The 27,634-nt window shown below is 43.9% G+C and overlaps 1 protein-coding gene across 1 annotated transcript; it reads left to right on the forward strand.

Moving 5' to 3' along the window:
* The first annotated feature begins 5,250 nt into the window (after positions 1-5,250).
* Positions 5,251-27,254, forward strand: DR1 (down-regulator of transcription 1). Its single transcript, XM_006114174.3, has 3 exons — positions 5,251-6,327; positions 14,407-14,570; positions 25,098-27,254. Exons 1-3 carry the CDS (start codon positions 6,108-6,110, stop codon positions 25,242-25,244), a joined length of 531 nt encoding a protein of 176 aa, XP_006114236.2. The 5' UTR covers positions 5,251-6,107; the 3' UTR covers positions 25,245-27,254.
* Positions 27,255-27,634: the final 380 nt, after the last annotated feature.

Genomic DNA, 27,634 nt, shown 5'->3' on the forward strand with positions numbered 1-27,634 from the left:
ACAATTTAAATTTACAAATTTAAGCTTGATGCTATTATAACCCTTTTGCTTTTTATAAGGTCCTTTTTTGAATAATATTAAAAACTGAACATAAGAATGGCCATACAGGGTCAGACCTAGCCCACTATCTTATCTCTGACAGCGACCAGTGACCTCATATGCTTCAGAGGGAATTAACAGAATGGAGCAATTATTGACTGATCCATCCTCTGTAGTCCTGTCACAGCTTCTGATAGTTGGAGGTTTAGGGTTGCATCCCTGACCCTCTTGGCTAATAGCCAGCAATGGACCTATCCTCCATGAACTTCTTTATTTAAGCCAGTTATGCTTTTGGTGTTCACAACATCATATGACAATGAGTTCCATAAGGCTGACTGTGCATTGTGTGAAGTAATGCTTCCTCTTTTGTTCGTTTTAAACCTACTACCTATTAATTTCATCAGGTGACACCTAGTTCTTGTGTTAGGTGAAAGGGTAAATAACACTTCCTTATTCACTTTCTTGCTACCATTTATGATTGTATAAGGCTCTATCAATCATATTCCCCCCTTTGTCATCTCTTTTCTTAGCTGAGCAGTGCCAGTCCCTTTCATGGAAGCTGTTCCACACCCCTAATCCTTCTCATTGCCCTTCTTGACACTTTTTATAATTTTAGTATCTTTTTTTTTTTTTTTTTTTTTTTTAGATGAAGCAATCAGAACTGCATGCAATACCTTGGATTTATATAGGGGCATTAAGATATTTCCTTTTTTTAATCTACCCCTTTCCTAATGGCTTTTAACATTGTTAGCTTTATTGACTGATACTGTCCAATGAACAGAAGTTTTCAGGGAACTATCCATAATGACCCCAAGTTTGAGTTTTAGAGTGGTTACATCTAGTTTAAATCTCATCATTTTGTACTATAGTTGGGAATATTTTTCCAACATACTTTATTTTGAGTTTATCAACACTGAATTTCATCTTTTGTTATCCATAGCCCCTTACTGAGATCCTTTTGTAATTCTTTTTAACTATGCTAAGTAACTTTGTATCTTCTGCAAATTTTACATCCTTACTAGTCACCCTTCTATTTCAAATCATTTAAGAATTTTTTAACACAGTCCCAGCACATATCCTAGCAGGACCCTGCTATTTAAATTTTTTCACAGTGGAGAGAGGTATTCCTACTCTTTGTTTCCTAGCTTATTTAACAGTAGCATTTATGAGAGGACCTTCTGTCTTAGCCCATGATTGGTTAATTTGCTTTAGAGTCTTTAGTGAAGGACCTTGGACTTTCAGAAAGTATTTGGCAGGTATGCTATATCCATATGCTTTCCCTCTCAAAAAATTTCTAATAGGTTGGTGAAGCACAATTTCCCTTAAAAAAGCCTTACTGACTCTTCCCCAGCTATGTCTGATAAATGATATAGTTCCAACTAATTTGCCTAGTTGGGAAGTAGGCTTATTTCCTAGAAACAGGCATCATGCTAGCTACCCTATATTCATATGGTATACAAGCTAATTTAAAGTCTCAGAGGGTTAGCTGTTTTAGTCTGTAACGACAAAAAAATTAGACAAATTCTGTTTTAGCATCTTAGAGACTAACCAAAAAATATAGATAGTATCATGAGCTTTCAAAGAAGTGGGTTGTGCCCACAACAGCTCATTATACTATCTATATTTTTTGTTAGTCTCTAAGGGTGTCTACACTACAGCATTATTTCGAATTATCTTAATTCAAAATAGTTAATTCGAATTAAGCTAATTCGAATTAACGCATCTACACACAAAATCTATTTTGAAATAGCATTTTGCTATTTCGAAATAGCACGTCCACAGTGAGTGGACCGTGAACCGAAGTTAAGGCTAGCTGGAACCAGTGCCGGCAGGGCATCAGGTTAGGACTTAGTGCATGGGGCTGCTGCCTGAGGCTAACTAAGCTCTGAACTTAAAGGGACCCTACCCCAGACAGACAGTTCTCAGAGTTCCCCGCTTGCTTGTCTACCTCGATGAGGGACAGCAAAGCAGACCTGTCTTGGCGTATGTCTAGACTACAGGCTTTTGTCGACAGATACTGTCGACAAAACTTCTGTCGACAAAGAGCATCTACACTACATTCAGTTCTGTCGACAAAGCAAGCTGCTTTGTCAACATGGTAGTGTGGACGCAAAGGACAGTTTACATGCAGTAACACCTTCTGTCGACAGAAACTCTATCGACAAAAGGCATTATGCTTCGTAAAATGAGGTTTACCAGTCGACAAAACTTCGACGTTATGTCGACAGAACTCAGCGATAGTGTAGATGCAGGTATAGTTTTGTCGACAAAAGTCCACTTCTGTCGACAAAAGCCTGTAGTCTAGACGTACCCCAATTGGAGTGCCCTGAGTGCCCATACTCAGGACATCACAGCACTTGGCCACATGGAGCCAGAGCTGCCCCTGGGTATGCTGGTGCATCTCGTGGGGTTGTTGCCATCAGCCCGGCTGCACTTGCTGCATGCTGTTAGGATCCAGGAGGCCCTGCGGGAGAACGTCCACCTCAAGGAGCCTTCAGAGCCACCCTGGTCCTCCCCACCGGGGGCTCATGTCCCGTTCCTCCCTCATATCCTTCCACTTACCCCTCCCTACCCTCCCTTCCTGAAGTAAAATAAAACACATATGTTCAAAAATAGAAACTGGGTTTATTGAACAAAACGAGGGGTGGGGGAGATGAACCTCTGGGGAGACCGGGAAAAGGTGGGAGAGGGGAAGAAAGGGGAGGGGGAAACATGGGAGGAAAGAGCTGTAAGGGGGAAGGAAGGGGAAGAAGGGGGAGAGGAAGCTCAGGGCCCAGGGTTGGGGGTCTCGCTGCACCAACTTGAGTTTCATACAAACCTGCTCCTGGGTTGACATGTGGCCAGGCTGGCAGCTACCATAGACAGCCTCATTCCTGGACCAGGAAGGGGCCCGCCTCCTCCAGCCCTTCAGGCTCCTGGGAGCTGGCGGACTGCTCTTGGGGAGTGGTGGAGGGCTGGCTGCCAGTGGCTTGCTAGCTCATGTTTTGGGGCCACTGAGTCAGTGGCTACTGCTGGCTCTGAGCTGGCAGGCTTGGAGCTGGCACAGGCACTGTGGCCAGGGTCTACCCCTTTAATGGCTCCGGGGTTGGGGGAGAGGAGAGTAAGTTTTCCTGGTTGTGCCCAGAGTGGCCATCAGGGCTCCCTGGAAAAGGCTGGAAGTCCTCTATTTCGAATTAAGTGTCTACACAGCACTTAATTCGAAATAGCTATTTTGAATTTGGCATTACTCCTTGTAGAATGAGGTTTACCAAATTCGAATTAAGCGCTCCGCTATTTCGAAATAATTTCAAAATAGCGGTTTGCATGTAAACGGCTGTTATTTCGAATTAACTTTGCAGTGTAGACATACCCTAAGGTGCTACTGGATCATTTGTTGTTTAAGCTAATTTAAGTGATAGTTTGCAAACCACAATTAGTAGTTCTATAATGTCATGTATGAGTTCTTTTGGAATTCTTGAGTGAATACTATTTGGTCTTAATACCTTGTTACTGTTTAATGAATTTCAATATGAAACCATTTTTCTGATTTGTCTTCCAAAGAATGGCTTGGATGTCTGACTGCCCTATATCCTCTGTAGTGAAGACTGATGCAAAGAATTCATTTAGCTTTTCTGCAAAAACCTTATTTTGAGTGCTCCATTAGCAACTCAGTTATCCAGTGGTGTCACTGCTTGGCAGGCTTCCTTCTTCTGATGTACTTACAAGAAACACTGTGTTAGTTTTTGTGTGTTTAACTAACTGCTCTTCAGATTCTTTCTTGGCTTGCTCAATTATAGTTTTACACTTGACTTACCAGAGTTCCTATTTTCCTCAATGGGATTGGACTTTTAATTTTTAAAGGTTGTCTTTGGAATCTCTTTTCCTCTGCACTTTGACTGTGGTTGAATTTTTTTTGGTCTGGGATATGCATTTAATCTGAGCCACTATTATGGTGTTTTTAATAGCTTCCATACAGTGCAGGCATTTTGCCCTTGTGACTGTTCCTTTTTATTTCCATTTAACTGTTTCCTCATTTTTGTGTAGTTCCCCTTTTTGAAGTTTAATGCTACGGTGGTGAGCTCCTTTTGCATTTTTCCCCCTACAACTATGTTAATTTAATTACATTAATGCTATTATCTAGGGATTCCGTTATAGTCACCTCTTGATCCAGCCCCTGTATTTCAATTAAAACAAAATCAAGAATTCCTTCTCCCCTTGTCAGTTCCAGGAAAAGCTGCTCTGATAAGTTGTTCAAATAGTCTATGCTAAATATTGTTGTACTGATGTCCACACAATTACTTCTAACACTTGGCAAGGATATAGGGGGAAATTATATCATGTATGTTCACTCTAGGAAGGCTTTTTTTTTTTTTAATTATGGTGTTTACCTAACTTATGTTTAGCATCAGATCTGCAGTTAAAGACTAGTCAGCTAGGAAGTTATTCCACAATAGCCTTTCCTAATTAACTGTTTCTAAGCAATACATCAGACATTATAGGATGGAAAAACTCCCTCCTGTGTGCTGACACAGCAGACCTAAACTAAAGAATAGCTAATGGTATCACATTGGGATTAAAAGCAGAACTCCAATCAAACCACCAATATAAATTTACACTGTAGCAGATGATCCAAACTTAAATGTGCTGCTTACAATTTCCCTGGGTGTTGCTTCAAACTACAGCCTTTGAAACTACTAATCTAGATATTTAAAAGACTGTTATTCTGAAGAGGATTTAATTTATTTTGAAAGACATTTTCATAAGTCAGGAAAAATAACAGCCAAATTAAACTGTTAATGATAAAGTACCAGCAACAGCAAACTCTGCTTGAGAGTATCGACCACCTACACTTGGCTCACAGTCTGATCTCAACACTGAAGTGCAATGAAAAATGATCAGACCGTTTCCTCCATGGGGATGACCCTGCCGACAGTGAAGCAGGGGACCCCGAATTGGGGCACTGTTAATAAGTAAAGATGCGCCTATGTAGCCCCCACACCACCTGGATCCGCTTCCTTGTCCAACCTAGCGACACTTAGAGCACGTACAGATAAAATAATTAATTCCCCCACAGCCTGGGCTGATCGCCACCTGGCTTTCAGCCCAGGCTGCAGAGCCGGGCGGGGGAAGCGAAGGCTCTGCCCGCCACGCTGCAGCCACAGCGGGTGAAGGCGGGCTGGGTGAGCACGTGCGCGCTCGCGTGGAAGGGGTAACTGGGACGGTACAATCCCACTGCAGACAAGGCGGCGGGACCGCCTGCTCCCCCAGGGCCTTCCTCGCGGCCCGGGCCCCGCACCGACACCCCGCGTCAGCCGGAGTAACGCGGCTACGTGCGCGTCCCAGGGCAGGCTCCGCGACGGGGGCCGCGCGCTCAGCAGCGCCACGAGGCTACTGCACAGGCGGAACTGGGGCCGCCCCCTTCGGATTCCGAAGCCCGTCGGGGCAGGTGGCGCGCGGAGCGAAGAGGGTCCTCAGCGTGGCGACCTGTTTCCGCTACCTGGGGCATGGGGTCCCGGAAGCGGAAGTGTCAGAGAACGGTTTCCGGCGGAAGCGGCCCTGCTCGTTGGTTTTGCTCCGCGTTGGCTCGTTTCCCCCTCCCGGCCGGCCGCGGTTCTGGGCGAGCGGCCGCCGCTGGGTGAGCGCAGAGCCGAGCCGGGCGCGGGCTTTCCGGGCGGCTTCCTTCGGCTCCTTTTCACGCGGCGGCGGCGGCCAGCATGGCCCGGCTACCCGGCGGCGGCGCGTGAAGGATGTGGCGGGGGCTGTAGCCGAGGGAGCCCTGAACTCCGGGCAGCGCCTCCCGCGGCTGCCGCCGAGCGCCTGGCACCGGCTCTGGGGCGCTGGCAGCCGGCCCCCGCTCTCCCGCCTTCGGGCGCGAATCCGACCCCTTCTCTTCTCCCCGGCGTCCGGTCCCCTCAGCTCCCGTCCTCGGACTCACGGCACCTGCTCGTGTCCCCCCCGGGCACTTGCCCCGACAGCACCGCCCCGGGGCTCCCTGAGCGGCGGGTCCCCGCCGGGAGAGCGCGTGCCCTGCTTTGCATCTGAAAAGTGAGTTCAAAGGGGCTCGGAGAGTGAGTGTGAACTGAAATACAATGGCCTCGTCCTCGGGAAACGACGACGACCTCACCATCCCTAGAGCTGCTATTAACAAGATGATCAAAGAGACTCTCCCCAACGTCCGGGTGGCTAATGATGCCCGGGAGCTGGTGGTGAACTGCTGCACTGAATTCATCCACCTCATCTCCTCGGAGGCCAATGAGATCTGTAACAAGTCTGAGAAGAAAACCATTTCCCCAGAGCACGTCATACAAGGTAAGATCCTTGGAGGACGCGGGAGGAGAGAAGGCAGTCATCTGGTAGATGACAGACCATTTAGTTTAATGTTGTAGAATTTAGGATTATAGCGAGCTAGGGTGGGTAAGATAACTTGTAATGTGGCCAACAACTGTTGGTGAGAAAGTCAAGCTTTCACATAACACAGAGCCCTCCCTCAGGTCTATGATCCTAACATTGATTTTTCTAAAAGTACTGCAGAAGTCATTTTTAAAAAAACATGAGTAAGATTATTTATGGCATTTCTTACTAGTTTGCATTGCAAATGGGAAGGCTACTTTTGTGGTGAAGGAGGCAGGAGTTGTCAGTTCCTGCCCATGTTCTCTTGTGCTACTGCGGGTGAGTCACTTAAGTGCTTCAGTTTCCATACCTGTGAAAAGAGACTTTTGCAGCATGGTTGTGCAGATTACTTCCCTGTTTCTTACAGAAACAAAATACTAAGTACCTGTAAACCAGAGGTTGATGCTGTATATAAGGTTAGGGATGGGCGGTGAGTTCCATTCTCTTGGCACTAAAAAGCCTATCACCTAGGAAGATACTGGGATTCCTATCTGCTCCTGCTCCTGGTCTTGTTTTGTGGCTTCATCTTTTGCATCAGTTTCTGATGTAATAGGTGTGTACATTTTAAAATATGCCATTGCACCCTCTTCTGGTTGTTGTGTCTTACCTTCTGTGGCTGTTGGATGGAAAAGCTTTCTCTCTCTTTCTCCCGGATCTGAGCCTCCTGATTTTGGAGAAGACCAGAATAGCATATACTCACTAGCTTTCATTTTTGGGTGTTTGTTCACTATGAATAGAATCAGTGCTTAATACTGCTGCTCACAGCTTTCCCAAGTAGTAACAAGAGTTAAACTAATGACTTGTAAGCCACATGGGCTGTTCCTGTCAAGAATCATTTTCATTTTATTCAGATACTTGAGAGAGCTACCACAGTTCTTCACAGTTTCATTGCTGCCCACAAACTTGTGAATGGAGATGGTAGTGAAAGTGACCAGAGTTTTAGTTTTACTCAGCTGCTTGGCAGGTCCCTGAACAGTGGCATAAGCAGTAGAATATCAGTGTCAGGAAAACAATTAACTATTAGTCTGTATCACATGGAAAGTTGTTTTTGTAATTATCACTAAATGTTCAGTTAATTAGATTCTGCAGACTGTGATGGGGTATGTTCACTCCACTCAGCAGGAAAGAAGAAGTTTCCTATTTGCAATATGTAAGTGGATTTTTGAAGTTCTGATTATGATTAGGGGGTGTAAAATCCTGTGTAATTGGCTAACTGGTTTAATGTGAAGTTTACTTCACATTTTACTAGCTAACCAATTAAGTCCCTCCTCTTCCCCCTTCCCCTATGGCTGAGATTAAGTGGCCTGCTGCCTGCCATTATACCACCCCCCCAGCCAACCGCAGACCAGGGTTGGCCCAGATGATTGGAGCATCCTCTGTCCGCAGTGGGCCCCATAGGGATGAAGGAGCCCATTACCCACAGCAGGTGGGGCACTGCTCCAGCCTGGAGCACTGGAACCTGTTAACCTTTCACATCCCTAGTTTTGATGACATAAGCAGCAGTATAAGAAAATATGAACCATATCTAAACTTTTGTTTTAGTTAATATTTTAAGAAAATGATGTATTGCAATAAAATTGATTTTTTAAAAAAACTTTCAAGCTCAGAATTTAAAAAGTAAAACCCAGACTGTGATTGCAAATGAAATGTGCTGGTTAAATAGATAAAGATGCCACCAAAAGTATCAGCACATGTTCTTAGGTTAAAGAAAAGTAGAACAAAACTATATTGGAAACAGTGTTAGTGGGAAGAAATAATTGAGTGATGAAAGTCTGTTGCCTATTACAAATGGTCCTTAGTACAGACTTCACTCTAACATCATCTGATTAGTCCATTTGTTTGCATGTAATGGATTATTTTTCTAATAATGATGTTCAGAAAATGTGTATGTGATTGAAAGCCGAAAAGAAATGATTATATCTGCACTGTGTTGTCTCCTAAAAGGTTTTTTTCAGGTTATATATATTATACACACTAACTGCTAATGTGTTCAAAGTCATAATTTTTTATATAAAGCTCTTCTTGAATTCCAGGTTGTCAGTGTTAATCAGATTCTCTTAAATGAACATTTATGTTTTTCCATTTATATGGTCAAATGTGGTAAGGAGGATGTTCCTTTCATAGTATTTTATATTCTGCTTGTACCTTCATTGTTATCCTTATTATCCTTCACAAATACATATGGTACTAATTCCTGTCAGATTAACCCTCATGCTTTGAGGAATCATGTCACTATTTTAAAGAAAATTATTTAAGATTTATATGGTGTATGCGAGTTAAATATGTTCTATCCCATTTTATATACTAAAACTTATTTTGCTTTTTTTGAGTAGTATCTTTGAGTTGTCTACAATGACTATTAAAAGCTTTTTGAAATTCAAATTTCAGTCACTTCTTTGCCTACTATATTATCAACATACTAAAAGAAATGTTTCACTAATATGCTCAGATTTTTATAAGTAAACTGTGGTTTGTTTGCTCTTTCTATCATACGCCTCTAGATTTTTATAATTAACACTTACATTTATTTGGTACTTAAATGAAGCTTACTGGTTGCCTATTCCCAAGATCATGCTATCTTTTTAAAAATTTGCTACTCTCCAGAGTACCAGCATTGTAGCTAAACTGAATGAGAGAACATATATTTTTATTGGCAGCTCTGTCACTTCATTCTTTCTTAAATTCTTTCAGATATTTTGGGTCCATATTGTATGGTTCTTGTGACCTTATTTTATCATCTGCACCACCTTTTTTGTCATATCACTATGTCAGCTGAATACCTGAAAAGAGTTGGTCTAGGATAAGTATCACCAACATCCCATGTGTGACCTAGACTATTTGGTCCTCAAAATCCCCTATCCCTACTAATTTTCCCTGCCGTAGTTAATGCTTTTTTTTTGTTGGCTTCGCTCGGTTAGGTCTGCATTTTCTGAAAGATACTTATTTGGTTCAAGGAACATTTTGTGCATTGCTACATAATCATACTTTTCATAGTTGAATCATTTTTTATTAGGTTCTTTCTGTTTAAATCCTTCTTAGAAGTTCGTTGCGGTATGTTTTAAGTGGCCTCCATTGGATCTAAGGATTCTAATGTATTTACAGATTGAACCTCTCTCATCCTGCACCTAACCAGTGTCGAACCAGAGAATTTGCCAGATCACAGGAGGTCAATATTGTCTAGCAATACTTTCACTGCCTGCTAGGCTCTTAGAAGACATTTAGAGATAAATTAGAGCTAACTAACAGCACAGAACATGGAGAGCTAGGACTGGTGGCTGTAAACAAACCTTATGGGATTGTGGGAAACTTGGCCACGCCCATGATAAGTGAACATCTAGATAACTGAAATCGGATGTTGCTGGACCAGAGAGTGACAGATTAGAGAGGTTCAACCTATACCATCCACGAGAAGCATGAGGTCACAAAATGAATACTGAAACCAAAACTGGTATTACAAAATTAAACACTCATGCATGTTATTTGTCCCATCTTGGTTGCATAGTTTTTCATAATGGGAGTCAAGGTTTCTTTGGAAAATCAAAATGGGCTTCAGAACCCGGGCTTCAGCTTGAGATGCAGCTTTTAAAGAGCTGTATATACTGCTGATTTTAGAGCATTAAAGTGAAGTTCACTAACCCAGTTCTGTCAGCCTGTGCTCAGAGGCTTTCTTCAAAGTGTATAGCTGTACCCTGTCTCTCCCTGTTTGTGTGGTGTCTAGCACAATGGGACTTCAGTTTTGGTTGGGACTGTAGGTGCTAGTGTAATACAAATACTAAAAGCAGTAAATGAAAATTAATGCACTCATATCTTAAAAACTAGTGATTTATAGAAATTTGCGAGAAATAAAAATTCAGACCTGTTTGCTTGGCTCTGAAACTAAGACATCTGGTAAATCAAAGGTGTGTTCTTTTGTCTACATTAAACCTGTAATAGTTAAAGTAAACAAAACAGATCAGAGAGCTGATATCTATATGTGTAAATAGTAATAACAAAGCTGTTGAAGGTTGTGCCATTAAGTTAATCAGAAAATATTTGTCAGTGATAAAGTAATACTGGTATGTCAGTTGGTCTTTTCTACAATAGACTTTAAAACCAATTTTGAAAACAGATTGTAAATGTTTAAAATAGATGTAGATGAAAGATACTGTCAACTAAATACGGCCAATTTAAAAGTGAGTCTGACAAACAAAAGGAAGACTGTCTCTATGGATTTTCATTATCTAATATTAGTGAAATGTGCACAATAACTAGAGCATAAATTGTGACAGATTCTATTTTTATAATTTTCATTTTAATAAAATATTTTGCTTAAAGAAATAGACACATTTGCCTTATTAAATTAACTGTTTTAAATTAGTTTTTAAACATTTTGTGAATGGTGATGGAAGAGCCAAACCTCTTCCTCTGATTTTTTTTTCTTTTTTTAAATATTCAAACTAGGGTCTATTTATCCTTGTACTTGTGGCCATTATCATAGTAGTTTTGTAGTGCTTCCAAAGTATATTAAAACCAGATAATTTATCTTCCTAGTTTAATTAATCTGAGATCTTTTTTGTGTGTGATGAACTACGATTTCCCTCAGTAAATTGAAGAAATTAGTGTTACCTTTTTTGTTTCATGGAGAGGTCCATAGTAATTCTTCTCATCAAATCTAAGATCATTCCCTGCAGCTGGTCCATGTATCTCACTCCCAAGCTCACTCCTCACTATTTCTTTGTTTTGGGGGGAATGTTGTTATATATGGTCATGGAACTAAGACCAAATCTTGCAGGTAGCTTGGACCAGTCCCTTTGAGGGCTTTGAGTACCAAGACAGACTATGATCCAGAGTAGAGACTGAGAGCAGAATGCTGGGCTGGTGGGCCTTTGTTAAGCAAATGTGTTTTGTACCAGAGGAAGCTTTTTCTGGGTTTGACTTAATTGCTAGATATGCAGAGCGATATTTAACCATAGAATTCACTGACAAATCTCTGTTAGGATGGGGTATAACTTTCTGGCAAGTAACAGATGATTGTTTGTTACAACTGCTCTTTGGGCATCTAATAGCATTGAAGAGTCTTTAGGGAGCCTATGACTGCAGACCAATTTAGTAATCTAAGGGGAGATGCTCTCTGTAGTACAGGAGGCAAGTTCTTCAAAGTATTTGTGTAGCTTTTGTGCTATTTTCAGTGTCTATCTGAACAACATTGGAAACTAGTGTATCCTGAATCCTTTTTTCCATTAGTTCAAACTACTTTAAAGCATGTGTCAAAGCTTATTGTAGACAAGTTTGTTCCTATCTTTTTATGAATCTGAAAGGGGCCCATGTTGGTTTGTAACTTTAAAAATAAGTAGTCCTGTGGCACCTTAAAGACTAACCAAAATATGATCACACACGAAAGCTCATGATTCTATATATTTTAGTTAGTCTCTAAGGTGCTACAGGATCACTCATTTTTATGAATCTGGTTACAATTGTTTCTTGATGTTATCCATCTAACCCTGTAGTGTGTTTTGTGGAGACTGTTGTTATAAACATGATTAGGTCACAGCTATGCTACCAGATGGAATGGTAATGATTGAAAGGACTGAATAATCTTGCTGTGCCTAAAAATTGTATTATCTTTGACAGTTCTCTTATCAAAGGGATTTGACTACAGGCAGTCCCCGACTTACGCGGACCCGACTTACGTCAGGTCTGCACTTACGAACGGGGCTTTTCTCGCCCTCGAGCTCACGGGTGGCAGGTCGCCGCCCGTGTCCTCCGGGGTGAGAAAAGCTTCTCCCGGTCTCCCTGGTCTGCTGGGGGGGTCCAGCAAAGCAGCTGGACCCCCCCAGCAGACCAGGGGGACAGGAGCAAAGCTACCCAGGCGGCGGGGGTCCCGCTGCCTGGGCGGCTTTGCTCCCGGGCCAACGAGCAAAGCTGCCCAGGCGGCGGCTTTGCTCGGGTGTCCCTGGTCTGCTGGGGGGGGTCCAGCGGCTTTGATGGACCCCCCCAGCACCCCAGGGAGACAGGGGCAAAGCCGCACGGGCAGCGGGGTCCCTCCTCCTGTGCGGCTTTGCTCGGGTCTCCCTGGTCTGCTGAGGGGGGAGGGGGCGCAGCTAGTGCCCTCCCCCCCCCCCAGCAGACCAGGCTTTTGTTGCAGGACGCCTCGGGTAGAGCAGCTGGGGTGCTGCCGGGTTGGTCCTGTGGGAACCTACCGGGCAGCGCCCCAGCTGTTCTGTCCCAGGCTCCAGATTCAGCAGCTGTTGAAACTGATCAGGCTGATTCCAGGAAGCTGGGGGCAGAGCAACTCTGCCTCCCGCTTCCTGTAGTCAGCCCCTGGTCAGTTTCAGTGGCAGCAGCTGACTCTGGAGCCAGTTCCAACTTACATACAAATTCAACTTAAGAACAAACCTATAGTCCCTATCTTGTACGTAACCCGGGGACTGCCTGTATTAGTGTATAGATATTTTTTTCTGTAATCAGTGCTACCACTAGAGGAAAGCAAATATGAGTTATTGTGGATATAATGATCACTAAACCATTATTCATACAAAAGGATGTCTTCATGTTCCTACTTGAGTTGATCATCTTTTAAAAAATATTTTTTTAGTGTCTCTGTGGAGTGACATTGAGATCAGGTAACATACATTACCTGCAGTCCCTTAAGCAGTTAGCTCCAGTTGGAACAAATTAGGCTGTTCTATGTTGTGTTCTTTTTTGAGTAAAAGTTTTGTAAATTCATTCTCCAAGGTAAACTAAAATTTCTTGGAAGAAAGGGAGTTTTTAATAAGACTGTTTAGCAGTAATTTACTATGTTTAAGTGTATGTGGGTCAGTTGTTTTATGAGAATTGAAAATTGACTTATGGAATGATGCTGAATATTTGCCTGACGGATATGTCATAGCTCCTTAGCTAATGGCAGGAGATGAGTTAAGAGATGAATTTCAGAACATTATTACAATTGATGTACATAAAACTTGAGGGGTTTTGTGAGTTATTGTTTGGTACTGTGCCTCTACCAGGAGAGTTTGATTTAAGGTTAAAACAGAATAAGGATAAAACTATATTATAGGCATGATCACCCAAGAAAGAAAATTGTCAGTACAAATGCTGTCAGTGAACCAGTTGTCTAAACAAAGCTGTCTGCTGTGTCCAAGAATTATTGTATTCTGTGTCATAGTTTTCAGTTTGAGTTAAGGTGAGGGGAGCTACTGATGAATGTTGAAGTGGAAATTTATAGCCTTACAAGAGACTGAAGTTCAGAACAGTTGAGAGAAAGTATTTTTAATCTTGTTTAAAATCACTTGTTAAATACCTATTTAATTTAGTGTAATTAATACTTAAGAAAGAGGATGTCTTTAAAGATTCAATCCTTGATGCTTCAGGTAAAGTATGAGATGCCTCTGAGAGCTCCAAGAAGTCTTCCAGTAAAACCAGGGAAGAGTTCATCTGATAGTCTCAAGTCTGAAGATTTAAGAGAGTGCATTTTGGTGCAGGAGGGGAGAAGGAAAATGATTTAGGCCAGACGTGTTTAGACTTCGGGAGCTGACAACACCCCACTGCCTGCGAGTTACAATTTTGGGTTGTGCTGCCCAAATTAAGATAGATATAGACACAATACCTGCCCCCTGTGTTTCAGGGTGGTGGTGGGGGGGAGGCGGCACATGTAACAGTTTTGGGGGGCAGAGCCAGCAGTGAACCCACAGGCTGCCAGAAGTGGAAATCATCAAGCATCAGTGCCTATTGACACTAACCGAGAGGCTTGGTGGCTCATCGAAGTGAGTTGGTGGAGGTGGGGTGCTCCCACCCTAAGCCCCTGCTACCTGACAACACCGCTCACCTCCCAAATGATCTCTGTGCCCTCCAGATTGAAAATATCTGTCTTAGACCTTTATTCAGTGACAGTAGAGCAAAAGGTGCAATAAAAAATTGTTGTAGGTCGCTGTAAGTAAGGAATCTATAGAACAGGACAAATTTGTATCTTGGACACTTTCTTGATATGCTAATTAAGCAACATGTTTTCTTTTTTTCCAGCACTAGAAAGTTTGGGTTTTGGCTCCTATATCAGTGAGGTAAAAGAAGTCTTACAAGAGTGCAAAACAGTAGCACTAAAAAGAAGAAAGGCCAGTTCTCGTTTGGAAAATCTTGGCATTCCTGAAGAAGAACTTCTAAGGCAGCAACAGGAGTTATTTGCAAAGGTGAGTGAGGCAATATTTCTGACCAAGATATCTAATGTGATATTTTTTTCCTGTTAATTGAAAAAAGAAAAACAAACAAAGAAAAATCTATCAGTGAGGTTGAATGAACTAGATACTTCCTGATTTAATGCGCTGCCCCACCTCAGTTCCTTCTTACCACCCGTGACGGTCGTTGGAGCGCGTCTCTCTTAGCTTAGTTAATAGTTCCCGTTTCTCTTAGCATTGTAGATAGTTCAATTAGTTAGGTAGTTAGTGTCTACTTTGTTCTTTGTTCTTCCTTCCCCTTCAGGGGTGAGGAATGCCAGGGCCGCAAGGCTTCAAGGCGTGCGCTGTCTGCGCAAAGTTGATGCCCAAAGGAGACCCACACGACAGCTATCTGAAGTGTCTGGGTGAGAGCCACCTTACAGACGCCTGTAAGATCTGTAAATCTTTCAAGCCACTCACTAAAACTTCTCCTCATGGAGACGGCACCGACTGGCCCCCCTGCCGTGCACAACGTCGTCCACGCGGGATGCCCTGCCTCGGCCCCAGACCTCGGCGTCGAGAACCCAGCAACGGTCTCACTCTCCAGCATCGAAGAGGGCAAGAGAGTCCCGTGGGAGGTCCCCGTCTCGGAAAACCACACCAGCTCTGCACCGTGGTGCCAACTCACCAGTGCACACATTCTCTGTGATGCGGCGTAAGCGAACGGAACGCCCCTCTAGCCCAGGGCAATTGCCCCCGCACCGCCTGTCCACGCTGGACACTTTTGAGGCGGCGCAGGACCTCATCAGTCTCACCACCTCCCTTCTGTCGTTAGTTGAGGCGGAAGGGTTGAGGTTGCCTACACCAGAGGCCGTGTTGGCTCGGGCTTCGCCTCCGCACCAGCATGACCGGCAGGCTCAGGCTACTTATGTGTCGGGACCGTCCCCGGTGGGACCAGTACTGCTTGTTTCGGCATCGATGCAGTTCTCGACGCTCAGCACCTGACTGGGCTCGACCTACCTCGGTGTTGGGTTCTCTCCCGGCTCCGTTTGGCTGCACCGGTGCCGTACCACCCTAGCCTTGTGGCAACGTCTGCGGCACCGTCACCTTTGATGCTGGCTCAGAGTACCTTTCCGGGACTGTGCCTCCAATCGTCGGCACCGGGCTCTTCAGCACCGACGCACGTCTTGACACCGTCGTAAGCACCGGCACCGGCCATGTGGACCTTGCCGGTGCCCCAGCCGACGGTGATGTCGTCCTCTTCGGGGTTCGTCTCGGCACCGTTATGCTCCGCGCCAGAGATGCAACTGGCACCGGGACTGGGCCTCCCAGCACCTCTTTTGGCGCCAACACCGCTTTCGGCACCGGGCCTAGGTCCCCCTGTGCCGCAACAGCCATCTGTCCCCCCGGTACCGCAGCATGCTTCGGCTCCCCCAGTGCCACAACAACCTCCTGTTCTCCCGATGCTGCAACAGCCACCTCCAACGGCACCGGTCGTACCAGCACCGGTCGCACCGGCACCGGCCCCCCCCACCGTGTACATGCTGGCAAGCCCGAGTCCATGGCTAGGTTTGCCCCTCTGTCGGTTACAGATCACTCCTCATCAGAGCCTCCCTGGCCAGAGTCCGATTATTCGTCGGATTCCGATGCGACATCCCTCAGGTCGGGATCCTCAGGAACCTCTTTGGCCCATAGATCCCATTCCCGGCACCGACGTGATCATTCACGGGTGCAGCAGACTTGGCCGCCTCATCCGCAATGGCCTTTCTGGACACCGTGGGCTTGCCACCAGTGGCAGGGGCCCGTGCCCCCCTCTGTCATGTCGAATGCTTCGGGTCGCCGAAAGCAACCATCGGCGTCGTTGTCACGACCTCCTCCTTCCCCCCCAGAGGCCGCCTACATCAGACCTTGCGGCACAGGCACAGGCCTCGGTGCTGGAAACATGCCCGCAAGCGGTGCTGTATGTCCAACCGGTACCGCACGTGGCTCCTGCGGTAGATCTGGCATCGATACAGGAGTCATGGTCATCATAGTCTCCTGATGAAGCCCTGGCGGATCCTGCACCAGCGCTGCCTACTATGGATGCCCGAGCGCATCAGGAGCTACTCCAGCGTCTGACTTCCCACCTGGGTGTTCCGGTGGAGGCAATCGTGGAGGACACGGACCCGATGATTGATATTCTTTCAGATGACACGCCTGCCCCTTTGGCTTTGCCACTTAATAAAACGGTGGCAAAAATTACCAATGTCCTGTGGCAAACACCAGCGACCCTGACCCGTACCTTAAAGGGTGTCGAGAGGCGCTACTATGTTCCCCAGTCGGGGCACGAGCACTTGTACTCCCAGCCTGTCCCTGGGTCCTTGGTTGTCCAGGCAGCGGCCCACAGGGAAAAGCTCCCCCAGTGGGGGCCGTCCCCTAAAGCTAGAGAGCCCAAGCGCCTTGACTTAATGGGCCGGAAAGTGTACACCACTGGTGGGGTGCAACTCTGCATTGCTATTCAGCAAGCGATGCTAAGTCGTTATGCTTTTAATACCTGGCAGGCCATGGATAAGTTCAAAGATAAGCTCCCTGCCGAGTCCCGTCAGGAGTTTGCGGCCATGACCTCTGAGGGTAAGGCCATCGCCCGTACAGACCTCCAGGCTTCCCTGGACGCGGTTGACTCTGCAGCCCGCACCATGGCGTCAGGTGTGGTCATGCGCCGTGGTGCCTGGCTGCAAGTGTCTGGAATATCTCCTGATGTCCAGTCTACTATCCAAGATCTGCCTTTCGAGAGCAAGGTGTTATTCTCGGGGCATACAGACTCGAGGGTGTGTGTATCTGAAGTGTCTGGGTCCGTATGCTTAAGGACACGAGGTCTACCCTTCGGTCCTTGGGGATCCACACACCAGCTCCTCAGCGTCGTCAGCTGCCCTACAGACAGCAGGGGAGACCGCAGTCCCAGATCCCCCGTGGGGAATACTGGAGACGCCGTCCTCGTGCTTCCGGTGGGAGTACGGGGGCGGCTGCGGGCCCTTCGGCCTCAAGGGGGCGTAGGCGTCGCCCGAGAGGAGACAACCCCCGTGGGGTTGGTCAACGTCCCTCCCAACAGCACAAACAACCGTTTTGACCAGCTCCCAGAGAGTTGCGCACCAGCCTCCCACCCTGGCCCCCCATTTGGGGCCAGGTTATCCCGGTTTGCTCAAGCCTGGGCAAAAATCACAAACGATGCTTGGGTCCTAAACATAGTCAGGAGTGGCTATACCATCCCTTTTCTGGGCTCACCCCCTTCCAACCCTCCTTTCCCATCCCTTTTCAGGGACACCTCTCACGAAGGCACCCTTCGCCAGGAGGTACTGGCACTCCTCCAAAAGGTAGCGGTAGAGAGGGTTCCATCACACGTGGAGGGCAAGGGTTTTTACTCCCGATATTTCTTAGTTCCCACATCCAAGGGCGGGGTCCATCCCATCTTAGATCTAAGGGACCTCAACAAAGCGATCGTAAAATCCAAATTCAGAATGGTGACCCTGGCTTCTGTCATTCCGGTTCTACAGTTAGGAGACTAGTACGCCACTCTCAATCTCAGGGATGCTTACTTCCATGTGGCGATAAGACCCTGCCGCAGGAGATTCCTCTGTTTCATTGTCTCCCGGTGCCACTTCCAGTTTACTGTGTTCCCATTTGGCCTTTCTACAGTACCCAGGGTTTTTACAAAGTGCATGGCAGTCATGGCGGCGTTCCTCCGCAGATCAGGAGTGCACGTGTTCCCCTACCTGAACGACTGGCTAATTCGTAGTCGTTCCTATGAACAAGTAGAGGCCCACGTGTCCCTCACAAGGGCCCTTTTCGTAAGGCTGGGACTCATGCTTGAATGAGGAAAAGTCATCGTTGACCCCCTCTCAGCACCTTGAATTCGTGGGTGCCCTCCTCGACGCCAGGTTAGCGAGGGCGCTTCTCCTCAGGGCCAGGTTCCTGGCCATAGTGGAGCTTGTCTCCGAATTAACTCGGTCCTCTATAATGACCGCCCGGGTCTGCTCAAGGTTGCTGGGGCACATGGCAGCATGCACGTACGTGGTATGCCATGCTCGGGTGAGGCTCAGACCTCTGCAGGCTTGGCTGGCAATGGCATTCCGCCAATCCAGGGGCCTCTGGGACACGGTTCTTACGGTGCCCCCGGAGGTAATAGTTTCGCTGCAATGGTAAACTCAGGAGTCTGTGGTGTGCAGCGGCATCCCCTTCTCTGTACCTCCTCCCTTGCTCACTCTGGTTACGGATGCCTGGGACCTGGGTTGGGGCGCACACCTGGGGTGCTGCAGGACCCAGGGTCTGTGGTCACCTGCAGAGTGCGCTCTGCACATAAATGTACGGGAGCTCAGGGCAGTCAGGAGAGCGTGAGACCTTCCTGTCGAAGCTCTCTCGCCACTCTGTTCTAGTCCGTCTGGACAATGCGGCAGCTGTATTTTACATCAACAGGCAGGGGGGTGCCCGGTCGCCTCCCCTCTGTCGCGAGGCCCTGAGCCTCTGGGAACTGTGTGTACAGCACAACATCGCTTTGCAGGCAGAGTACCTGCCAGGGTGCAAAAATTTGCTGGCCGATGCTCTGAGCAGGTCCTTCGGAGCCCACGAGTGGTCTCTCAAGGACTCAGTCCTTCGTCAGATCTTCCGCAGGTGGGGCTATCCCCTACTAGACCTGTTTGCCTCGGCACGCAAAACCAAGTGTCAGAGTTACTGCTCCCTGTTGGGGCTAGGGGAACACTCCTGGGGGGATGCCATGATGGTTACGTGGCTGGCAGGCATCCTTTATGCTTTCCCCCCATTCCCCCTAATTCCCAGGGTTCTGACCAGGGTCAAGACCTTTGGGTCCACGGTCATCCTGATAGCCCCCAGGTGGCCCAGACAATTCTGGTTCCCCATACTGGTGGACATGCTCACCAAGGAGCCTATAACGCTCCCACCAGCCCGGAATCTCTTGACCCAACCGTGGGACAGGGGGACCATGGTTCAACCGAATATCAAGACTCTATACCTAATGGCCTGGTTTATCCATGGTTGAACCAACATGAAAGGGAATGTTCCCAAGAGGTACAGATGGTGCTCCTAAGTAGTAGGAAACCTTCAACCAGACGGTCGTACACTGCCAAATGGCGGCCTTCTCATCTTGGGCATCCCGAAGGGGAGTGCACCCGTCCTGTGCTCCTGTCCCGTCCATTCTGGACTGTCTTTTTGAACTTAGGTCTAGTGGCCTCTCTATCTCTTCTATCAAAGTCCATGTGGCATCTCTCTCCGCCTTCCATGTTGGTTCAGCAGGAGTTTCTCTGTTCTCTGACCCTGTGGTCAAAAGGTTCCTTACAGGTTTGGATAAATTGTATCCCTCGGTTAGACCCCCCTCTCCCCGCTTGGGACCTCAACCTCATGTTGTTTAGACTTATGTCGCGCCCCCTTTGAGCTGCTGGCCACGTGTTCTTTGAAGCACCTCTCCTTGAATGTTGCATTCATTGTGGCCATTACGCCGGCTCGCAGGGTTTCCGAATTGAGGACATTGAATATAAATCCACCCTACCTGGCGTTCTCTGACAATAACTTGAGGCTCCGCCCCCATCCAGCTTTTCTTCCCAAAGTGGTGTCACCATTCCATTTGTCCCAAGAAATTTACCTCCCGGGTTTCTTTCCAAAACCCCATGCCTCCCCCAAGGAGCAGGTGCTCCATTCCCTGGATGCTAGGCTTGCACTAGCTTTTTATATTGATAGGACCAAACCCTTTCGCAGATCTCAGCAGCTGTTTATTGCTGTGGCGGACAGGGTGAAAGGGCTCCCCATTTCAACCCAGAGGTTGTCCAACTGGGTTGCAGGGTGCATCAGGGAATGTTATGCCCTTGCCGGGAAGGTCCTGCCCCGGGTTACAGCACACTCTACCAGGGCGCAGGCGTCCTCTGTAGCTTTAGGGGCGCAGGTTCCAAGCACTGAAATCTGCAGGGCAGTCACATGGTCGTCACTCCATACCTTTACGGCGCACTACGCGCTGGCGCAACAGGCCAGGGAAGATGCAGGGGTGGGCTCTGCAGTCCTCAGCTCTGTATTGTAAGTATGTTTGGTTTATCAGTGTCACATTGCACTTTATACAGTTTTTCTGTGTTCGCTTGATTGAATAAATTTGTTTGGGTTGTTCAACTTTTTGTGGACTTCTGTTTCTGACTGCTCCGACCCCTCCTCCTTGAATTGGGGTTGGCTTGGAAGTCACCTAATTCGAATGGACATGAGCAACACCTCTCGAAGAACAACAGTTACAGGTAAGTAATCGTTCTTTTTTAAAAAAGTTACTTCAACTAATTTTTATATTCCTTTATCTGTACTACCATATTGTATTTAGTCCAGTTATACAGATAAAGGGGAATGACAACTGATATTTTAGAAAAATATCAAAATCTGTAAATTGTAATCCTAGAAATGTAGTGCCGAAAGAGACTTTGACATCCTCTTGTGCTGCGGCAGGCTCACCTATACATGGGCCATTTCAAAAACGTTTGTCTGACCCAGGGCTACTCCACACATGGCCCATGGGCCACATGCGGCCCACAACCTGTTTGTTTGCGGCCCATGGTGTGGTTTGGGTTACACGGGGCTCAACACATGGCCTGCGGGTAGAAGCCAAAACAAAAAAGTACTCAATATAATGGTCTTCTGTTGATATGTGTTTTAGTAGCTACATTCCTTGACTGTCATTGCTCATTAAAAGTGTTGTATGGGTGGAAATCAGATAAATAATGCATTTTGTTAATATCAGCAGAACTGACTTAAATGGGCCCTGTGTGTTGTGTAGTCTTGCCTTAATCTTTGTATTCATGCCTATCAGTGTGAAAGAAGCTATTTGCATGTATTTTCATATATATTTGCATGTATATGCAACCACACTTAAGTTGCAGCCCTAAGCATGTGCTGTGAGGATCATTGTGGCCCCCGGAGCTTCCAAAGTTGAGAAGCTCTAGTTTATAAGAGAGATTGGGAAATCCCTGTCCTTGGTGGTTTCTAAGGATATGTTAGACCAGAGCTAAACTGCCCTTCTAACTAGAACATTTTTATTAATATCTAGCCTGTCTCCCCAGCTGTTTTCCCTTTACTCTTGACTGTCACTGTCTAATGATGTTGATTTATTTAGGAATTCTAAGATAATTCAAATATATTTCTCTGTGCTTGTCCTAACACGAGACAAGATCCTTCATCTCAGCTTTTCCTTCCAGCACTTCCTCTGAGATGGTTTACAGGACAACTCAGGTGTGACTGGCTAAGACCAAAACCATCCTCTCTTCTCCCATTCTGTAACTGGCACCACTGCTATTCTGCAAGACTTGTAATTCGGCAATCATCTGCAATTCTTCCCTCTTGCACTTCTCATATCCAGGCCATATGCAAATCATATTGCTTTTTGTCTTTTACATGATTTTAAAAGTTCATCTGTCTTTTTCTTCCTGTTCCATAAGTGAAAATATTTATTCAGTCTGGTGATCTCACATCTTAGTTGCAACCTGCTTCTCTCTGACCTTGCTGAAATTCATGTGGTCCCACAACCAAAAATTGTTTTATTTGTTTGTTGTAAAGTGCCACGTACATTATAGCTAACTAGATGAGGAGACAGTTGAAGTTTTCACCAGGTTTAAAAATTTATCAAATGGCTAACACACATAGTGGTGTATATTGTGACAAATTAACAAATATTCCCTCTCTCCTCCCCTCCCAACCTTGTGGTAACATTAAAAAAAGCCAATGCGACTGCTGCAGAAGCAGTGTTTGGTTTTATACCAAATGGGTTTGTTCATTAAGTTTTTTATGTTCTTTTATGTTTAATGCAATGAAGTTTAATGTGGATAACTTTAATAAAACTGTACTCTATACAGGTCAAAAGCCATAAAGGTGGGTGAGATTGGGATATTACTCAGAGCAATATAAACAGGAAATTAAAACAGTTAACTGAAACTACATGTAAAGAGGTGTTCTCAATTTAGCCCTGGTTTTTTTACCTAATTTTAAATTGTCTAATCTAGACACTGGCCTCTAAAGGTATGGATTTAGTTTTTTATTTATTAGCAATTAATAAAAATGCATTCTAATATTGTCAGTACATGCAAGTCACTATTAGTCTGTGTATTCAGTCAATAAATGAAACTTAAAATGTTCCTTCTTTGATAATATGCAAATATCTCTGCGATTCTAAAACAGTGCATTTTATTCAACTGTATATCAAAGTAGTATTGTTGGAACAAGTGCTGTACTTGCACTCTAGTCCTGCAAATACTTATGCATGTGCACAATTCATGCATGTGATTATTCCTATTAATGTTCCACAATTTACTAGTGGTTCTATACAGAAGGAATACTGACTGCTTACATGACAATCACACTTAAAATATTCATCTGTATATCTGAGAAATTATGCATGCGCATAAGTATTAGTAAGATCAGGGCCCTATTTTTTGTTTATGTACAAAGGTAACTTAATGAATAAATCCAAATCAAGAAGTGTCCTCATTTGTTAATGTTAAGTTGAAGTTGATAGGAAAAATTGAGTGTGGTAATATTTGAGAAGAGACATGAGCCGTTAAAGACTGGCATGCTACATTATGGCATGAGGGAGCAGATTTAAGTTTGAGGACATCTTAATTTTGGCTGAGTTCCTGACTGAGTTCTTAACTATGCAACTTTATGTAGTTTCCAGAATTTTCAAAAGAAAAAGGATGGGGAATGGTGGTTGTATAATTTGGCAATATTAGGTGCCACCACAATTATCTATTCAGCAGAAAATGCACTATCCTGTGGAGCAGTGTTTTTGGTTCCATGAGATCTTCATGACAGTTTAGGAAGGCAGCAAGTTGGTCCCTGGTATCAGAAAAGTTAAGAGAAACTGCTGTAGAGCTATTAACACTTATGGACCACTGTCACATTGAATGTATATCTTAAACATGCATATCCTCTACTAATGTATGTAGGTGTTGCCTTTGTTTCTTTAGAACACCATGTAAAAGGGCTAAACGTGTATCAAAGTATTGACTGTGAATAAAGTGATTCTCTTTCAAACCCTGGTGAGTGCATAACGTAAACACTTAAAGCTTCTTCTTAGTGAGGATTGTTTTATTTGCAAACATCAACTTTTAAAAAAAAAATCCAGCACATTTGTACTTGAGCTCTTCAACGAACTGTCACAGCTCTTCGAATGGGGACAGTATCTTTTTGTATTCATTTTTGACCGACTAAGTTGTCTGTTGAAATGTTGCAAAATACCATCCTTAGGTAAAAAGAAGGTTCAGAAAATTTCTGCCTGATAGTCAAGTTATGGACATTTTAAAATGAATCGAAGTGTGCACATAATGTTTAAAGTTTCCTATAAAGAGGGGGGAAATGCCCAATAGTAGTTTAAACTATCCTGGAGGCAACTGTAGAGATTAAAGTACTAGAAAAATTATGACATCGCAAGAAAGTGAAAGCTGACAGTTGAGGGGGGAGAGAGGTCCACTAATCAAACTCTTTACTTTGTACTTTTTATACTCTCAATTTCAGTTCAGTACTAACAATAATTTAAGAGACTTCCTATCAAATATCCCCTCTCCTTTAAATGAGGAAGATGAACTCACAATATATGTCTGAGAATCAGGAAAATTCATCCACAGAAACGATATTTAACATTCCTGGAATTTATGTAATAAAAACAAGTAATTTTTTGGAGCTGGGGAAAACTTTTATACTCTTATTTCAGAAGGAAGCCAAATAGAAGTGAGAGATGGAGGTTAGGACTGAATTTAGCTACAGAAAAGGCTAGGCCTGATATTAGAGAAATATTGTTACATCACTTCTCTAGTTCTCACACTTTCAAACTATAACATATTGTGCATGTTTCACTTTCCTCACTTTCCATTTTTCCTTATTGGATTTCATGCCTTGTTTTAGGTTACAAGTAACACATGAATGTTCAGAGTGAATTGGTTTCTAAACATGGGAAGTATTAGGACCATCCTAATCTGTCTGCACTGTCTTTAAGATGAAAATTTCTTTAATTAGAACTCCCATTTTAATAATTTCTTCCTTAAATCCTGGAATTCCTGGTCAGTATTTCTGGGGCAATGTGGGTAAGAGGTAGAGGGAATTGTTCATTGTTGCATTTCTAGTCACTTGGCAAAATTATTCATTTTTCATTTGAAAATGGTGCTGCTCTAACTGTGTGCAACCTCCAAAATTGAGTTTTTTCCAAGTACTTTTTTATGAACCCTAACCTCTGGATTTTTGAGCATAAATGCTCCAAATGATGGCTGTAGTTGTACAGCAAACCATAAAAATAGTTTATAGCAATACCACAAAAAATGTACTGTTACAGTAGTAAGGAGTTTAGGTTATGGATTAGAGGGAAATAATAGCTAAACCTTAATATCAGTACAAAGCATTGCAGTGTGTTGAACACCGTTTATGTACAGTAATTATTTTTGTGTATAAATCTTCTACTTTGCACCTGTCTCTGCTAGACCACTAATGTAATCTTTGCCAGTTTGGTAGTAATTCCTTACAAAGACTTGGGTTTTGTTAACAGTTTCGTTTTTATGTCTTCAGGCTAGACAGCAACAAGCAGAACTGGCCCAACAGGAATGGCTACAGATGCAACAAGCAGCCCAACAAGCACAACTTGCTGCTGCGTCAGCCAGTGCATCCAATCAGGCAGGGTCCTCTCAGGATGAAGATGATGAAGATGATATCTGAAATTCACCAACTGAGTTTCTATTTCTACTGAGAAATATCTTTCCTGCACAATGAAAACAGTGAAATGAATGCTTACCTGTAATTTTGTATGCATCTTGGACTGGCCATTGGTATTCTAGGGATGTCTGCTGTTGTGAGTTGTCCATGTAAAAAAATGTTTTTGAACTCTTAAGAGATTAAGGTTCAATATCATATCAACTTTGGATTTTTAATGGTGTATATGGAAATTTTAGATAGCAGTGCGTCATTTATTTGATCAATAACAGTGTTAAAATAAACAAGTTTATAAAATAGTGAGATTTATACAGAAGCTCTAAATCCATATTTGCATTTCTCTTCCCTTTTAACTAAACTATAAAATCTTACATAGATAATTTTTAATTGTTTTTTTGGGGGTGGGAGTGGTTCAGTAGACACTTAAATATGTAATGAAAAAAGCAAAGAGGTCAGCACAGTAAAGTCTGAAATCTTTGTCTTTTTTAAAATGAGGATATATATATATGGCAATAAATATTATATGTGCTCAAATACCACATTTATTACAAATTTGAAAGGATAATTTTCACTAAGCTAGGAATAGGTATGTTTAATAGGACCTGTAGAAATTCTGTCATTTTTTGTATAGGGGGTGAAAAAATAAACCCATGATTTTATTATGACATATGTGAAGAGTCCTGAACCAAATGGATATTTCATTTCAAAGACTGCCCAGTGTAGAGCGCTAATAATTCTTATTCTTTCACTCCAATTTAATGTTAACTGTTGTTGATGGTATTGCGTAGTTCAGACATGTTCATATTGTTCAAATGTAAAGCTGGAACTTGGTGAAACAGAATTGTGTTGGTTCCATTGACTTAACTGGGAATTATTAAATGTTCAAGCCTAAAAAGGCACAAGTTGAAGCTAATGAACATGCTTTCAGTAAAAGAGGGATTTTTATTTAACCCTGATTAGTTATTGTCAGCATAATGTTAACGTTTTCCAGACTAGTTTACCAATGAATTCCTCAGCTACCTTGTGAAACAATAACATTCAAACAGATTAGTAGGTACAAAGGATTCTGTCCAATTTAGTTAGGAAAAGATGCCCTATGAGTAATCAGCACCATATGGATCAGGAAAGAGAAAAGTCTTTTTGTGAGGTTGACTTTGAAAATTCTGTTTATATAAATGGATGGGCAGCTGTTCTTTGTTAGAGCACAGTTGTATCCATTATAGAATTTTAATGTTTAAAGAAGAAATTTTGGCCTTTATTCGAGTACTCTTGTTTCCAACAGAATGGAAAAGCCACTTGTATACTAGTACAGATGGTCTGATTAAATAGCTGTGTAAGAATGCATTCTTTTCTTTAAAACAAAAAAAAACTTCTTAGTGTGATCTTGACAAGTTTCTCTGGTGAAATATTTTTGAATAAGAGCTGTGGGTGCAGCAATCTGTTTACATAGTGAAGTAAACAGAAAACAGTGTGCCTATGTTAAGTAGAGATATGACCAAGGTACAGTTGGCATATATTCAGCTCAACGATTGCCCAGGGCCTTTTGATTTCAATCTTAGAAGCGTGAGGTTAAGTATCTAATACACTTGCACATTTTCTAAATGCATCTGTGCAGTGATGGTTGAAAGTAAAAATTAGTTTGACTGTTAAGTTGAAAATTTTCATGAAATATGTTGGACAAGATTTGACTAAGTGGTTTTCTGTTAACACTTACGTACCAAAGGTAGTAAATCTAGTCTAGTGAAACAATGTTAATGTGCAGTGTTGGCTTTTCTAATTTGTATTATAACACCTTACACTTTCTATTTTAATGAGTCGTTTTTCTTTTAAGTAAACAAAATTAGGTATTTCACACTTGTTTTTTCTGATGCAGAATTCAGGTTAACATTTTACTGCATCTGGTATGTATGGGATAGGATGTTTGGTTCCTTGTGACCTTTTCTTTGGACGTTCTTGTGCTTTTTTTTTCTTATGCTGTATTCTTCAAGCAATAAAATTCTGATGTGTTTTTATAAATGGTTTTTATATTTAATTTGAATAGTCACTTTTCACTGCCTTTGCAATGTTATATAGAATATTGTTAAGCACTGCTTCCATTTTGACTGGTGAGCGGTTTGTGACAATGTGCCTTGACATTCCTGCTCAGTTGGCTAATTATATACTTGCAAACAATATCTCAGTTTTGCCCTGGGGACTCCTTCCAGGAAGAATATTCTCACCATTTGCAATATTTGCATGTTTGTAAAACGAACAGGTTCATTTGTTTAAAACCTGCATGTCCAGCTTTTCAGGGCTAAAGTGACAGTCAAAATCTCTAGTTCAGATGTAGCGCGCCAGGCCGATGCTGCCAGCGGTGTTGTGTGGAGCCCTGGGCTGGGCAGGCGGGGGCAGTGCCA

The sequence above is a fragment of the Pelodiscus sinensis genome, chromosome 9, assembly GCF_052426305.1.
Source record: "Pelodiscus sinensis isolate ZL-2025 chromosome 9, ASM5242630v1, whole genome shotgun sequence".
Taxonomy (NCBI): Eukaryota; Metazoa; Chordata; order Testudines; family Trionychidae; genus Pelodiscus; species Pelodiscus sinensis.